Source organism: Mobula hypostoma, chromosome 8, assembly GCF_963921235.1.
Source record: "Mobula hypostoma chromosome 8, sMobHyp1.1, whole genome shotgun sequence".
NCBI lineage: Eukaryota > Metazoa > Chordata > Chondrichthyes > Myliobatiformes > Myliobatidae > Mobula > Mobula hypostoma.
The window spans coordinates 68,735,435-68,752,758 of NC_086104.1; the positions used below are offsets into that span (position 1 = coordinate 68,735,435).

Consider the following 17,324-nt stretch of genomic DNA (forward strand, 5'->3'; position numbering starts at 1 on the left):
CCTATACTATTTCCATTTACCAGCACCTGGTTTATAGCTTTCTATGCTTCAGTGATTCAAGTGCTCATCTAGATATTTCTCAAATGTGAGAGTGCTACTTGTTGCTTATAATGAGAGTCTGGGTAGGCTGGTTTTCCTTGGTAACCAAATTATGAAAGGTGTAGATAGGGTAAATATTAGAGATGTCTAAGACCAAAAGACAAAATTTATGGTGAGAATTAAGTGAGGTTGGTTTCTTCCTCATCGGTAAATGGAGACTCAAGTTCCCATCTTGCCCTTGTTTTAGATGAGTGAAACAGTACATATCATATGGTAAACTTGTGTGGCACCTACTCCATCATGGTCATTCTCAGGCACTCTGGGATAGCCTTTGGCAATATAATTGACTTAATGTAGTTGGTGAATCAGTATTAAAAGCTTCGTAAATGAACATTCTGGAATATGCCTGCAGATTTTCATTGGTTATGCTTCCGATACACAGGGATGAGGATATGCAAAGCCTGGCTAGTCTTATGAGTATGAAACAAGCTGACATAGGAAACTTAGATGACTTTGAGGAAGAAAATGAAGATGATGAAGAAAACAGAGTGAATCAAGAAGAAAAGTCAGCAAAAATCACAGGTTTGATCTCTTTAATAATCCCCTTGTGTTAAAATGCCTTGAAAGAAATTGGCATTTGATAATTGCTGGTTATTTTACACTGAAGTTTACAGCTGAAGATTTATTGACTTCTTTGTTTTCTTCTTGTTTAATGTTGTTCCATATTTCATTTTAATGGACTTTATATGTCTAACTTTTTCATTTCTATCATTATTGAGCATGTTTGAAAACACTTCTAATGGTTAAGTGCATATTGTTTCCCAGAGATCATTACTGATTTTTAAAGATATATGACTATTAAGCTTTTCTTTGTTTTCTTTCACAATATTGAGTTTTGTTGCATGTATTAATTCACCTTGACATGCTTTTTTGCATTTTTGATGGATTAGGATTTTATGTCAGATTTTTATGTTAATATTCCACATGGTCACATTGAAAATTATATGAGGAGATGTTAAATAAACTACATTATTTACCCTGGAATTTAGTAAGAGGCGAATAGTTTAAAATGTTTTAAGTTACTGTAGGGAACTCATTGATAGGATACATTGAGCAAAGCCAATTTAAATGACTTCGAAGTCCACAAACATCTTTAGCAATAAACGCAATTTTGTATTGCTCTTGAAATACCCACCATCGCAGAAGCCAACCTTGATTAATTCAATTAATTCCACGGTATATTGATAAACTGCCTAGAGTACTGGATAGAGCAAACTCAGAGGACCTGACAGCATCCTGACGATAGTGCTTTAGATGTGATCCAGAAATAGCCATTCCTTTGGCTAAATTCCAGTTTAGTTACAGCACTTGTATGTATAGAACAATTTAAAAACTTTTTCGGGTGAATCCTGTCCAAAGAAAGTGGATAACTCCTTCCTGGTTCATTCTCTCTTCACATTTACTCTCAATTATTAGCAAACTGATGGAAAATGCCATCAACAGTGCACTCAAGTGGCATTATGAACCAGTGATGTGTTCACTGATGTATAGTTCAAATTTTTGCAGAAGCACATCTTCAGAAACCTTTGTAGCTTTGTGCCAAACATGGACAAAAGAGTCTACTACCAGAAATGAAATGCAGATGATAGCCCCTAACATCAAGCCAGCATCTGACTAAAGGTCACATTGAGGAGCCTTTGATAAAATGAAATCTATGGGAGCTGAGCAAAACTCTCCACTGGCTGGAGCTATTTTGAGCACAAAAGCAAATGGTTGACTGTCTTGGAAGTTAATCATCTTGACTACAAGGTGTTACTTTAGGAGACACAAGAAAGACTGCGATGTTGGAAATCTGGAGCAACACACAAAAAAAGCTGGAGGAATTCAGCAAGTCTGACACATTGAGTTCCTTCAATATTTTGTCTGTACTCAGTTGCACCTCAGGTTTGTGTTCCATCTGGACAATGTTGAGAAATGGGCTACTAAATGGCAAATAATGTGCTAGTCAGAGATCATTTTCAACAAGGAAGTATCTAAGTGCCTTACCTTGACAGACCATTAAAGCCCTGGACTATATTTCTTGATAAATGGAGGAGAGTAAAATTAGAAATTATTTTGATTGTGGACTATTTAGCTGTATTGATGAACAATATTTGGTAAACTTTCTGTGCATGTTTCTTCAAAACAAATCTATAACATCGTCTAGGCTGAGGATTAGTAATTTGATATATGCAACTAATAACTAAATTTTGTTTCAAAACTAGTAAAGTTACGGTCACAACCTTGTATTATTGACAAAATTGACATTTGTTTCTATGTATGTCTTTACACTGAGATGATAGTCATAGTATTTTGAAAATGCATTTTTTGAAATATTTTTGTGTAACTTATGAAAAACAGGCTATTGTGATTCCTATGTTAACTTCTCTCAACCTTTAAGAAGAGGTTTGTTGGTATTTATGATTGGTTGAGTGATACTAGATTAAAAGGAATTTAAGTTGCTGATTGTTATACAAATCTGTACTACCACCAAAAGTTCATTCATCATGAAACATTCTCCATGTTGTCATCTGACCGATAACTTAGCAACAAAACCAGCTTTTCAACAACTAGCTTTCCAACAAGTTGATGGTTCTTCAGGAGCTTTGTGACAGGTGTTTGCAATACAATGAGTTGTAGCATTATTTTCTGCACATCCCTTAATTTGAAATCCAGCAGTGATGTGGAATTGCTTGTACATGCAGTCCCTAGATTATGTAAGGGTTTAGCTCCTGAGAACTGTCCTCAAGTCGATTTCTCTGCAACTCAAAAATGCCCATTCGCTATAATCCTCAATTTTGTTTTGCTCTGCCTATACTTAAATTTCTTTCATTTCATTGAATAATCACCATAACACTACCCGTAACTAAACTAATGGAATATATACAGTAATCATTCATTAATTAATACTCTGAAATTGGTGTTACAATATTTAAAATTGCTTTAAAAGTGTGTGGGAGAATTTGCAGACTCAAATTTCTGTAAACTATGTCATTCACAACCTGAAGTTCCCCTGTATTTCATGCATTAACATGATCTAAAAATTCTAAATTATTAATTTTAAATTAGAAAAATGTGAATGATTGTTACATGATTTAATATGCTGTTATACAAAACTAGAAATAGTTTATAGATTTTAAAAACCTTGAATATTAAAATAATAAATTATAATACAGTTAACAATGCATGTTGAAGTGCATAATTCTGTGTTTTTCAGTGTAAAAATTGTATAACATCCTATTCCATTGACATGACATGATTCCTTAATTACTTTTTGGGACCTGGAAGAAAATCATTGTCAAAATGCCGAGCAAGTATCAGGGTTACACTTGAGTAGAAGGCATGATAAAGTTCTAATTCTCCATTTGGGAATGAAAGTAGAAATTATGCAAAAAAAAAATCTCTGACTCTAGATTGATTGTAGAGTATCAGAAAATGTGGGGTTGATGAAGAAAATGGTGCTGAAATAAAAACCATGATACTCTTGAATGGCAACATGTTTGAAAGGCTGAGTATTCTCACACTGCAATTACATGCTTTGTTCAATAATGAGTTACAAATGACATCAGAAAGGATTTTTTTTCCCTTTCTTAAGAGCACCTGGGATCTTGTTTATGACCTTTAATGCTTTTGCCATTATTCTTTCAGGGCTTTTGAACTGGTTGTGCTATAAAGTTAGAAGGATTTGCTGATCATTCACTCATTCAAAGAATCAAATGAGTCATATATTAAAAATTAATTTAATTTCATAAATTGGTCTGCTGTTAGAGGCAATAACAATAGTATGTTTCTGACATTTATCCATTTCACTCAATTTTTTTTGTGCGACACAATATTTGCCAAGGTTTCAATAATAATCCTGTGTTTTGTTAGACTCTGAACTTTTATTACTGAAGCATTTAACATTATTCATCATCTCTAAAGAAAACCAGTATTGAGCTATATTAAGTCAAATAAAGCCTGAATTGAACAATGCAGGATTCTCTCATCCCCATTGTGCCTGCCAGTGATTTGGATAAAATTCTATTTAAAAGATAAACAATGAAATTGTTGCAGATGTTATTTGGACAGGTAAATGACATGTTATATTCAGCAGAAAGAATACATAATTTACAACTTATTCGAGGGACACAGCAGGCCAGGCAACATCTGGAAGAGGTACAGTCAACGTTTCGGGTGACCCTTCGTCAGGACAAACTGAAAGAAGAGATAGTAAGAGATTTGAGAGGGGGAGGGGGAGATCCGAAATGATAGGAGAAGCTAGGAGGGAGAAGGATGCAAAGTTGATTGGCAAAAGGGATACAAGGCTGGAGAAGGGAGAGGATCATGGGATGGGAGGCCTAGGGAGAAAGAAAGGGGGAGGGGAGCACCAGAGGAAGATGGCGAGTAGGCAAGAAGTTATTGTGAGAGGGACAGAGGGAGAAAAAAGAGAGAAAAAGAGGAAAGAAATAAAAAGTACGCTCTGAGTTTTTTCAACAATTCTTTCAATGATTTTAAGTTCCCTGGCCCTCACTGCTTTATTTTCACCATGGATGTCCAGTCCCTCTATACCTCCATCCCTCACCAGGAAGGTCTCAAAGCTCTCCGCTTCTTTTTGGTTTCCAGACCTAACCAGTTCCCCTCTGCCACCACTCTCCTCCGTCTAGCGGAATTAGTCCTTACTCTTAATAATTTCTCCTTTGGCTCTTCCCACTTCCTCCAAACTAAAGGTGTAGCTATGGGCACCCGTATGGGTCCCAGCTATGCCTGCCTTTTTGTTGGGTTTGTGGAACACTCTATGTTCCGTGCCTATTCTGGTATCTGTCCCCCACTTTTCCTTCGCTACACGACGACTGCATTGGCGCTGCTTCCTGCACGCATGCTGAACTCGTTGACTTCATTAACTTTGCCTCCAACTTTCACCCTGCCCTCAAATTTACCTGGTCCATTTCTGACACCTCCCTCCCCTTTCTTGATCTTTCTGTCTCTGTCTCTGGAGACAGCTTATCTACTGATGTCCACTATAAGCCTACTGACTCTCTCAGTTACCTGGACTATTCCTCTTCCCACCCTGTCTCTTACAAAAATGCCATCCCCTTCTCGCATTTCCTCCGTCTCCGCTGCATCTGCTCTCAGGATGAGGCTTTTCATTCCAGGACGAAGGAGGTGTCTTCCTTTTTTAAAGAAAGGGGCTTCCCTTTCTCCACCATCAACTCTGCGCTCAAACACATCTCTCCCATTTCACGCACATCTGCTCTCACCCCATCCTCCTGCCACCCCACAAGGGATAGGGTTCCCCTTGTCCTCACCTACCACCCCACCAGCCTCCGGGTCCAATGTATAATTCTCCATAAATTCCGCCACCTCCAGCGGGATCCCACCACCAAGCACATCTTTCCCTCCCCCCCTTCTGCTTTCCACAGGGATCGCTCCCTATGCGACTCCCTTGTCCATTCATCCCCCCCCATCTCTTCCCACCGATCTCCCTCCTGGCACTTATCCTTGTAAGCGGAACAAATGTTACACATGTCCTTACATTTCCTCCCTCACCACCATTCAGGGCCCCAGGCAGTCTTTCCAGGCGAGGCGACACTTCACCTGTGAGTCGGCTGGGATGATATACTGTGTCCGGTTCTCCTGGTGTGGCCTTCTATATATTGGTGAGATCCGACGCAGACTTGGAGACCGTTTCGCTGAACACCTACGCTCTGTCCGCCAGAGAAAGCAGGGTCTCCCAGTGGCCACACATTTTAATTTCACGTCCCACTCCCATTCCGATATGTCTATCCATGGCCTCCTCTACTGTCAAGATAAAGCCACTCTCAGGTTGGAGGAACAACACCTTATATTCCGTCTTGGTAGCCTCCAACCTGATGGCATGAACACTGACTTCTCTAACTTCCGTTAACGCCCCTCCTCCCCTTCTTACCCCGTCCCTTATTTATTTATATATATAATTCCCCCTCCCCCATTTTTTCTCTCTCTTTTTTCTCCCTCTGTCCCTCTCACAATAACTCCTTGCCTGTTTGCCATCTTCCTCTGCTGCTCCCCTCCCCCTTTCTTTCTCCCTAGGCCTCCTGTCTCATTGTGCTCTCACTTCTCCAGCCTTGTATCCCTTTTGCCAATCAACTTCCAAGCTCTTAGCTCCATCCCTCCCCCTCCTGTCTTCTCTTATCATTTCGGATCTCCCCCTCCCCCTCCCACTTTCAAATCTCTTACTATCTCTTCTTTCAGTTAGTCCTGACGAAGGGTCTCAGCCTGAAACGTCGACTGCACCTCTTCCTAGAGATGCTGCCTGGCCTGCTGCATTTCACCAGCATTTTGTGTGCGTTGCTTGACTAACATGTACTGCTTTGGTGAGGATTAGAGATCACCATACGGAGAATGCTACACTAAAGATTACAACACGACAGAGGCAGAATTTGAATCCAGAGTGCAACACACAATCACAAATCATTTGGAGAACATTTCAAGTTTTTATTGTCTATTGATGACTGTGGAGCTTGAGACTAATGGAACATGAACTTTGTTTAGTTTTTGGGAAATGACCTTAGTGTGTGAAGATGAGCTTATTTTGAATGGATAGCATTGAGTCTGAGTTTTCTTCTTTCTTGAAGTTATCTTTTTGTTTATTTTAAACAAGGCAATAGAAGGATGCTTCCCGACAAGGCATTTAAGAGAATCCTAGCGAGAAATCTTTCAAAGTAAAGCATCTTTCCTGCTTAAGTCTCTAATTTGTGACTGATAACATATGAATATTATGCTAATGAACTCAGTTGAAGACTAAATGCATTCCACCACATCACAAAGCAGTGTAATGAGGCATTGTTTAAAATTAGTTTTTTTTTTAACTGTTTCTATTAAAATTGATTGCAATATCATTAAAGAAGTTGGGGTTTACTAAAATATGTTTTTTGCACTTTGCTACTGAACAACTATTCCTGACTAATGATGTCAAATGTATTAATCTTGTAAAACTATGACAAAAGTTTAATCCTCATTTGTAATGATATTAAACTGATCCTTTCTGCATGTGTTTAAGCTAAAACCAAGCCCTATGTTTGAAGCATATTATAAAGGAATACAACTCTAACACTGAACAGAGCATTTGGTTGTTTGCAAGCAAGAGAGGTTTTGGTTCATTTTTGAAGTAACTGTGTACATTATGAGTAACATCAAACTGCTATGAGAATTGCAAATGAGGAATAATATAATACTGATAAAAATGTCTTTTGGGAGCAGTGTACCTCTGCCTGTTGTAGAAATTCCTGACATTATTATTTCAACTGGCTTGTGTTTACAGAGATAGTAAACCAGTTGAATGCTCTGAGCAGCTTAGATGAAGAACAAGATGACTGCCTAAAACAAGCAAATAAGCCTGCAGCTAAATCAACCAGTTCTTCTGAAGGTCTACAACCTTTCTTCCTTTCTCTCTTTCTTGCTCTGCTTCTGTGCTGTAGTTGGTGAGCTGTAACGTTCTGTCATTTCACTTGTTTTGCTTTTACCTATATTGTTTTCTTGCATCTGCTGAAATGCTATTCGATAATTGCATGTATGTCCTCGTTAATTTGCTGTCAGTAGAATTTTTCTCCATACCGAAGCTGGTGACTGCTAGTAATGCAGATTGCTGCATGTTGGCTTCTATTCTTCATATGTATAAACTCTTGAATTCAAACTACTATTTTAATGTCATAGTCAGAAAAAGAAGTCCATTGAATAACCTGTTCTTCTTTTGTTATAGTGTACCTTATCATGAGTTGGTTAGCCAATTGTAGAAATAATTGCAGGGAAACATCACTTTGACCTTCAGTGGTGGAAACGTGATCACCCTTTTTGTTACTGGAATATATTTTTGTATGCTGTGTTTTAAGTTTTGCATTATTTCAGGAAAGTGCACATTCAGTACCAGCTATTTGAGTGCAGTTTCACTGAGTATGCATCAAGATGAGAGTTAAGAAAGGTTCCTGAAGCTACATTGTTTTCTGTTAGAGGTTTAGGTTCTATCCCTACCCACCACACCACCTCATTTGCGCATATAAATGCTTGCCCGACTTCTGATGTCCACTTTCCATTCTCTTGGAATTCCATAAATGGGTGATTGTTAATAAGATTCAGCACCCACGGGTGGTATGTATTCTTTATTGACTTACCTGCTGAATGGACATAGAGACAAATAATTGAAAGATTCAGATTGAACGGTTGTTATTTGCCTTTTTACTGGGACTGTTGAAACTGTTGTTTCCCTATGTACTGGGACTCCATGCCTTTTAAGCAAAAACATCATTGGAGTTTATTGAGTAATCGAAACATGCCCAGCTTCCTGTCAAGTATGTTCTGATTATCAACCATCTATTTACACATCCTGCTCTGAGATCCTTCCCAGCCCCCAGATGAAGAGTCAAATTGAATGCATCCATATTGGATAATCCTGCTTGTAGATTTGTGAGTGAGCAATAATTTTAACTAAATGCACTTTGATGCAGCTGCTGACTGTTGACTGTTATCAAGCTATCAATTCTATGTTCGGTTTCACTATGAAGTAAGGAAAAGGCAATAATAGTATTTGAGATCAATACTTCGGATGGAAAGATTGTAAATCCCTCAAACCATGATGCAGAGCTTCATGTATTTGGCTCTGAAAAGGTTGTTAAAGGCTTGGTAAAAGGTTTTGAAGATTGTATGATGATGAGATTCTTCTTTTAAAATGAGAGACACAAGAGGAGCCAGTATGCTTTTAAATTGGATCTGATAGCATCCCTATATCTTGTGAAGAAGGTATGAAGGATTTTGACAATCCAAACGTGAGATTTTTTTCTTAACCGGTGGGTGTCAATTTAAATTCTCTGCCTTTTAAAATGCAAGATTTTTTGTAGAATGTCATTTCCCTGACTGGAAGCTATAGTGAAAACAGAAATTGCAAGATTCTGCAAATGACGTAGTATTTGAAGAAGAAAATCCCAAAAGATAAGAAAAAAAATGGGCAGTAAACTCAACAAATCGCTTTTACACCTGGCTGGCACAGATACAATTTAGAAATAAAAATTCCACCATTTGATGAAATAATGCACATAGTATCTTATTTAATTTTGCCAGTAAGTGTGATACCAAATAGTTCGCTCAGTTTCAACAATCTGAGTCTTCAAAATGTATTTAGAACAAAGGCCACAACACATTAAAATACAGTATTTTAGCACGGCACAGTATATAGTATTACAGCACAGTACAGACCATTCAGCTCACGATGTTGTGCTGACCTTTTAACCTATTCTAAAATCCATCTAATGATTCCCTCCAACATAACACTCCATGTGCCAGTATAAGAGTTTCTTAAATGCCCTTAACATATTTGCCTCTACCACCAGCCCTGACAGGGCGTTCCATACACCCATCCTTCTCTATGTAAAGTACTCGCTTCTGACTTCACTGTACTTTCCTCCAATCACTTTAAAATCATGCCTCTTTGTATATTAGTTATTTGCACTCTGGGAAAAAGTTTCTGGCTATCCACTATATCTTTGCCTCTTATCATCTTATACACCTCTATCATGTCACCACTCATCCTCCTTCGCTCCGAAGAGAAAATTCTTAGCTCACTGAACCTATTTTCATAAGACTCTAGTTTAGGCAGCATCATGTAAATCTCTTCTGCACTTTCTCTAAAGTTTCCACATCCTTCTTGTAATGAGGTGACCAGAATTGAATGCAGTATTTCCAGTGTGCTCTTGCCAGGGTTTTATAGAGCTGGAATATTACCTCACGGTTTTCGAACTCAGTCCCTTGACTAATGAAGGACAACATATCATATGTTTTAATAACCCTTTCAACTTGTGAGGTAATTTTGAGTGATCTATGGATGTGGACCCCAAGATCTCTCTGTTCCTAAACACTGCTAAGAATTCTGTCATTAACTTTTTACTCTGCAAAGACCTTCCAAATGGATCACTTCACACTTTCCTACATTGTGCACCATCTGCCACTTCTCAGCCCAGCTCTGCAGCCTGTTAATGTCCCACTGCAACTTACAACAACCCTCCACAGTCGTAAGACGTGACCTGCCCCTCAAAGCCATGCTGACTATCCCTAATCAGAGTGCTTCTCAAAATACTTGTAAATTCTATCTCAAAGAATCCTCTCCAATAATTTTCCCACCACTGAAGTAAGACTCACTAGTCTGTTATTCCTAATATTACCCCTACTCCCATTACAGAATCAGAATCAGGTTTATTATCACTGGCGTATGTCATGAAATTTGTTGTTTTATGGCAGCAGTATATTGCAATATATAATAATAAAAACACTATAAATTGCAATCAATAATGCAAAAGAGAGCAAAGAAAAGTGAGTTAGTGTTCCTGGATTTAAAGTCCATTCAGAAATCTGATGGTGGAAGGGAAGAAGCTGTTTCTGAAATATTGAGTGTATGTCTTCAGGCTCCTGTACCACCACTTTGATGAGAAAAGGGCATGTCCAAGGTAATAGGGGTCCTTAACGATGAATGCCACCTTCTTGAGGCATCACCTTTTGAAGGTGTTCTCATTGCTGGGGAGGCCAGTGCCCTTGAAGGACCTGGCTGAATTTACAACTTTCTGCAGCTTTTCTTGGTCCTGTGCAGTGGTCTCTCCATAGAATGCAACCAGTTCGAATAGTCTCCATGGTACATCTGCAGAAGTTTGTGAGATTCTTTAATGAGTTTCCAAGTCTCTTCAAGGTCCTAATTAAATATAGTCACTGTTGTGCCTTCTCTGTAATTGCATCAATATGTTGGACCCAGAATAGGTCTTCAAAGATGTTGAAACCCAGGAACTTGAAACTGCTCACCCTTTTCACTTCTGACCCCTTTATGAGGACTGGTGTGTGCTTCCTCGTACTCCCTTTCCTGAAGTCCACAATCAATTCGTTTTTCTTACTGAGGTTGTGCAAGGTGGTTGTTGCAACATCACACAACCAGCTGATCTATCTCTTTCCTGTAAGCCTCCTCGTCGCCATCTGAGATTCTGTCAACCATAGTTCTGTTGTTGGCAAATTTACAAATGGTGTTTGAGCTGTGCCTAACCACACAGTTGTGGGTATAGAGAAGAGTAGTGTAGCGCATTGGGCTAAGCACACTTCCTTGATGTGCCCTAGCGTTGATCCTCAGACTGTCGATGTTATTTCCGAACTGCACTGACTGTTGTCTCCCAGTAAGGAAGTCAAGGATCCAGTTGTAGAGGGAGGTACAGAGGCCAGGTAGTGAAGCTTGTTGATTAGTACGGAGGGTATGATGGTGTTGAGCGCTGAGCTGTAATCGATAAACAGAAGCCTGATGTCGGTATTGCTATTGTCCAGGTGCTCCAAGGCTGAGTGGAGAGCCAGTGAGATTGTAGACCTGTTGTGGCGATTGGGTCCAGGTCCTTGCTTAGGCAGGAGTACATTTTGGCCATGAGCAAAGGAATAACACTTGCCACCTCCAGTCATCTGGTACTACTCCTGTGGTCAGTGAAGGCATAAGGATCTTCGCCAAAGACACAGTTATTTTTTCTGTTGTTTGGGGTATACCCGTCTGGCATCGGGGACTTCTGGTACATAGTTTTTCTTAACATCAAATAGTTCAAGCACATCAGTCTTTTTTCAGCTGCCTTCATAAATGTCAAGATCCCACTTACTGTTGAATACTGGGGCAAAGTATTCATTAAGGACCTCCCAAAAGCGGCCAGTGAGTGAGTGGGCCAGTGAAGTAGTGGAGCTTTGAGGCTTTGGCGCGAGTGGCTTCGACGAGAAGAGGCAGAGGACAAGCTTGCTCGCAGTTAGTCTTTACAATGCCTCCTGAGATGGCGATGTGCCTCTCATGTGAGATGTGGCAGTCTTGGGGGAATGCCCCACTCCTGCAGAGTCACATCTGCCAGAAGTGCATACGGTTGGGCGATCTGGAAGACGGTGCAAGGAATCTGGAGCAGCACCTGGATGACCTTCGACTCATAAGGGAGAATGAGGCATTCATAGATGAGAGCTACAGGGAGTTAGTCACACCTAGGCTGTCGGAAGCAGGTCGTTGGGTGACAGTCAGAGGTGGGGAAAGCGAAGATGAGCAGACAGGTAGTGCAGAGCACCCCTGTAGCCATTCCCCTGAATAATAAGTTTACAGTCCTGGATACTGTTGGCAGGGACGACCGACCAGCTGTGAGCCACGGTGGCAGGGCCTCTGGCACTGAGTCTGACCCAGTGGTGCAGAAGCATGGGTCGGAGAAGAGGAGAGCTGTTGTCATTGGAGACTCTATAGTCAGGGGAGCAGACAGGAGATTTTGTGGACGTGAGAAGGACATCCGCATGGTTTGTTGCCTCCCGGGTGCCAGGGTCCGGGGAGTCTCTGACTGGGTGCACGACATCCTGGTACAAGAGGGAAAGCAACCAGAAGTCGTAATACATGTTGGGACCAATGACATAGGCAGGAAGAGGGATGAGGTCCTGAAGTGTGAGTTTCGGGAACTAGGCAGAAGGCTGAAGAACAGGACCTCAAGGGTGGCGTTCTCAGGATTGCTGCCAGTGCTACGTGACAGTGTTGGTAAGAATTGGAGGAGATGGCAGTTGAATGCGTGGCTGAGGAGTTGGTGCAGGGAGCAGGGTTTTAGATTTTTGGATCATTGGGATCTCTTCTGGGGAAGGTGGGACCTGTACAGATTGGATGGGTTGCACCTGAACTCGAGGGAGAGCAATATCCTTGCAGGTAGGTTCGCTGGCATGGTTCGGGAGGGTTTAAACTAATTTGCGAGGGGGATGGGACCCGGAGCGATAGAGCAGTGAAAGAAGTGCATGGATTAAAGCCAGATCTAACATATAGAGAGGCTTTGAGGAAAGAGAAGCAGAATAAACGGTGTAAAGACAGTAAGGTAGAAGGGCTGAAATGTGTGTACCTCAATGCAAGAAGCAACAGGAACAAAGGTGATGAACTTAGAGCTTGGATATATACATGGAATTATGATGTAGTGGCCATTACAGAGACTTGGCTGGCACCAGGGCAGGAATGGATTCTCAATATTCCTGGATTTCAGTGCTTTAAAAGGAATAGAGAGGGCGGAAAAAGGGGTGGAGGGGTGGCATTACTGGTCAGGGATACTATTACAGCTACAGAAAGGGTGGGTAATGTAGCAGGATCCTCTTTTGAGTCAGTATGGGTGGAAGTCAGGAACAGGAAGGGAGCAGTTACTCTATTGGGGGTATTCTATAGGCCCCCTGGTAGCAGCAGAGATACAGAGGAGCAGATTGGGAGGCAGATTTTGGAAAGGTGCAAAAATAACAGTTGTTATCATGGGTGACTTTAACTTCCCTAATATTGATTGGCACCTGATTAGTTCCAAGGGTTTAGATGGGGCAGAGTTTGTTAAGTGTGTCCAGGACGGATCCTGTCACAGGATGTGGACAGGCCGACTCGGGAGAATGCCATACTAGATCTAGTACTAGGTAATGAACCGGGTCAGGTCACAGATCTCTCAGTGGGTGAGCATCTGGGGGACAGTGACCACCGCTCCCCGGTCTTTAGCATTATCAAGGAAAAGGATAGAATCAGAGAGGACAGGAACATTTTTAATTGGGAAAGGGCAAATTATGAGGCTATAAGGCTAGAACTTGCAGGTGTGAATTGGGATGATGTTTTTGCAGGGAAATGTACTATGGACATGTGGTCGATGTTTAGAGAACTCTTGCAGGATGTTAGGGATAAATTTGTCCCGGTGAGGAAGGTAAAGAATGGTAGGGTGAAGGAACCATGGGTGACAAGTGAGGTGGAAAATCTAGTCAGGTGGAAGAAGGTAGCATACGTGAGGTTTAGGAAGCAGGGATCAGATGGGTCTATTGAGGAATATAGGGAAGCAAGAAAGGAGCTTAAGAAGGGGCTGAGAAGAGCAAGAAGGGGGCATGAGAAGGCCTTGGCGAGTAGGGTAAAGGAAAACCCCAAGGCATTCTTCAATTATGTGAAGAACAAAAGGATGACAGGAGTGAAGGTAGGACCGGTTAGAGATAAAGGTGGGAAGATGTACCTGGAGGCTGTGGAAGTGAGCGAGGTCCTCAATGAATACTTCTCTTCTGTATTCACCAATGAGAGGGAACTTGATGATGGTGAGGACAATATGAGTGAGGATGATGTTCTGGAGTATGTTGATATTAAGGGAGAGGAGGTGTTGGAGTTGTTAAAATACATTAGGACGGATAAGTCCCCGGGGCCTGACGGAATATTCCCCAGGCTGCTCCACGAGGCGAAGGAAGAGATTGCTGGCCTCTGGCTAGGATCTTTATGTCCTTGTTGTCTACGGGAATGGTACCGGAGGATTGGAGGGAGGCGAATGTTGTCCCCTTGTTCAGAAAAGGTAGAAGGGATAGTCCGGCTAATTATAGACCAGTGAGCCTTATGTCTATGGTGGGAAAGCTGTTGGAAAAGATTCTTAGAGATAGGATCGTGGGCATTTAGAGAATCATGATCTGATCAGGGACAGTCAGCATGGCTTTGTGAAGGGCAGATCATGTCTAACAAGCCTGATAGAGTTCTTTGAGGAGGTGACCAGGCATATAGATGAGAGTAGTGCAGTGGATGTGATCTATATGGAATTAGGTAAAGCATTTGACAAGGTTCCACACGATAGGCTTAATTCAGAAAGTCAGAAAGCATGGGATCCAGGGAAGTTTGGCCAGGTGGATTCAGAATTGGCTTGCCTGTAGAAGGCAGAGGGTCGTGGTGGAGGGAGTACATTCAGATTGGAGGATTGTGACTAGTGGTGTCCCACAAGGATCTGTTCTGGGACCTCTACTTTTCGTGATCTTTATTAACGACCTGGATGTAGGGGTAGAAGGGTGGGTTGGCAAGTTTGCAGATGACACAAAGGTGGTGGTGTTGTAGATAGTGTAGAGGATTGTCAAAGATTGCAGAGAGACATTGATAGGATGCAGAAGTGAGCTGAGAAGTGGCAGATGGAGTTCAACCCAGAGAAGTGTGAGGTGGTACACTTTGGAAGGACAAACTCCAAGGCAGAGTACAAAGTAAATGGCAGGATACTTGGTAGTGTGGAGGAGCAGAGGGATCCGGGGGTACATGTCCACAGATCCCTGAAAGTTGCCTCACAGGTGGATAGGGTAGTTAAGAAAGCTTATGGGGTGTTAGCTTTCATAAGTCGAAGGATAGAGTTTAAGAGTCGCGATGTAATGATGCAGCTGTATAAAACTCTGGTTAGGCCACACTTAGAGTACTGTGTCCAGTTCTGGTTGCCTCACTATAGGAAGGATGTGGAAGCACTGAAAAGGGTACAGAGGAGACTTACCAGGATGCTGCCTGGTTTAGAGAGTATGGATTATGATCAGAGATTAAAGGAGCTAGGGCTTTACTCTTTGGAGAGAAGATGGATGAGAGGAGAAATGATAGAGGTGTACAAGATAATAAGAGGAATAGATAGAGTGAATAGCCAGCGCCTCTTCCTCAGGGCACCACTGCTCAATACAAGAGGACATGGCTTTAAGGTAAGGGGTGGGAAGTCCAAGGGGCGTATTAGAGGAAGGTTTTTTACTTAGAGAGTGGTTGGTGCATGGAGTGCACTGCCTGAGTCAGTGGTGGAGGCAGGTACACTAGTGAAGTTTAAGAGACTACTAGACAGGTATATGAAGGAATTTAAGGTGGGGGCTTATATGGGAGGCAGGGTTTGAGGGTCGGCACAACATTGTGGGCCGAAGGGCCTGTACTGTGCTGTACTATTCTATGTTTCTATTATACCTCTTCTGACTCCAGGCACATGTTCCCTCTACTGTCCCTGATCTGTCCTGCCGTCACTCTGGCCATCCTCCTGTTTTACACACAAGTTTTCCTTAATCCTGCTCACCAAGGCCTTCTCATTCCTCCTTTAGCTTACCCCAGTCCATTCTTCAGCTTCTTCCTGGCTACCTTGTAACTCTCTAGATCCCTATCTGATCCTTGCTTCCTAAACCTTAAGTAAGTTTCTTTCTGCTTCTTGAATAGATATTTCATATTTCCTGTCAACCAAGGTTTCATCATTCTACTATCCTTTCCCTGCCTCAGTGGATCAAACCTATCCAGAATCCCATGCAAGTACTTCCTAAAAATAACCTGTATATTTCAGTTGTACATTCCCTTGAGAATATCTTTTCTCTGTTTACACTCCCAAGTTCCTGCCTAATAGCATCATAATTTGATCTCCCCAATTAAGTACCTTCTTATACCATCTGCTTTTATTTGTGTCCAAGACTGTGGTGTAGGGCAGGGAGTTGTGGTCACTGTCTCCAAAATGTTCTGCCAGCGAGAGATTTAACACCTGCCTTGATCCATTGCCTTGTACCAAATCCAATATGGCCTCTTCTCTGGTAGGCCTGTCTGTATATTGAGTCAGGAATTTTTCCTGGACATACCTAACATTTTGCGCAGCATCCAAGCCTTTTACGGTAAAAAGGTGCCGGTCGATATTTGGGAAGTTGCAGTCCCATGTGACAACAAACCTCTTATTTTTCCACCTTTCCAGTTCTGCCTCCTGATCTGCTCCCCGGTGTCTCTGTTGCTGTTGGAGTTCTATAGAATATTCCCAATAGAATGATTACTCCCTTCCTATTTCTGAAAAGAAATTATCTGGAAAGGTTCAGGAACTTGGGTAACCTGGCATACTTCTGGTAAAACTCAGATAATCTGGCATACTTTGGACCTGGGTTGTGCTGGACTGGCAGGTTTTGTGGACAATTACATGTCATTTTTATTATTATGCCAACCTTTTTTATAGATTTTACAGAATAAAATAATAAATATTTCAGTGAACCAGATAACTTCAAAGGAACTGCAGGAACTGGGGTCTTGTAGAGTGAAAGATTTCTTTTGCCTGGATTTCTTAATACTCAGACGGTGGATTATTACAGTTTTATTCAACTCATGGAATAATTATGGATGTTACTCCTTGCCTCAATCCAAGATCTCACACTGATCTCTTTCTTCATCTAAATTCAGGATGATGCAGTCCTTTTGACCCATCCACACTGATCCTATTTGCCGTCACCACATTTGTACCTCTCTCTTCCTTGCCTACCTAAGTGTATTTCTAAATTTCTCTTCAATGTCTGACTCCAGCACCTCCTTTGACATTGAATTCCAGATATCAGTAACTTTCTGCACAAAATTCTTTCTTATCAAATTCCCTTTAAAACTTCTTCCTTCCTCTCGCCTTAAACTATACTGTCCTTCTGATGTCACTGCCATGGGGAAAATATATACTATGTCTCTTATACCAATATTAGGTGAACCCTCAGTCTCCTTC

At 41.4% G+C, this 17,324-nt stretch overlaps 1 protein-coding gene across 5 annotated transcripts in view; it reads left to right on the plus strand.

Moving 5' to 3' along the window:
* The window catches only part of ehbp1 (EH domain binding protein 1), a 433,955-nt gene that overhangs the window by 121,967 nt on the left and 294,664 nt on the right, over positions 1-17,324 (plus strand). For 3 of the 5 annotated variants that reach the window (XM_063056084.1, XM_063056086.1, XM_063056085.1), the window contains exons 7-8: positions 482-621; positions 7,361-7,465. In XM_063056084.1, coding sequence (XP_062912154.1) covers positions 482-621; positions 7,361-7,465 — 245 coding nt within the window. The remainder of the gene's footprint in view (positions 1-481; positions 622-7,360; positions 7,466-17,324) is intronic. The other 2 variants (XM_063056088.1, XM_063056087.1) reach the window with 1 other exon arrangement.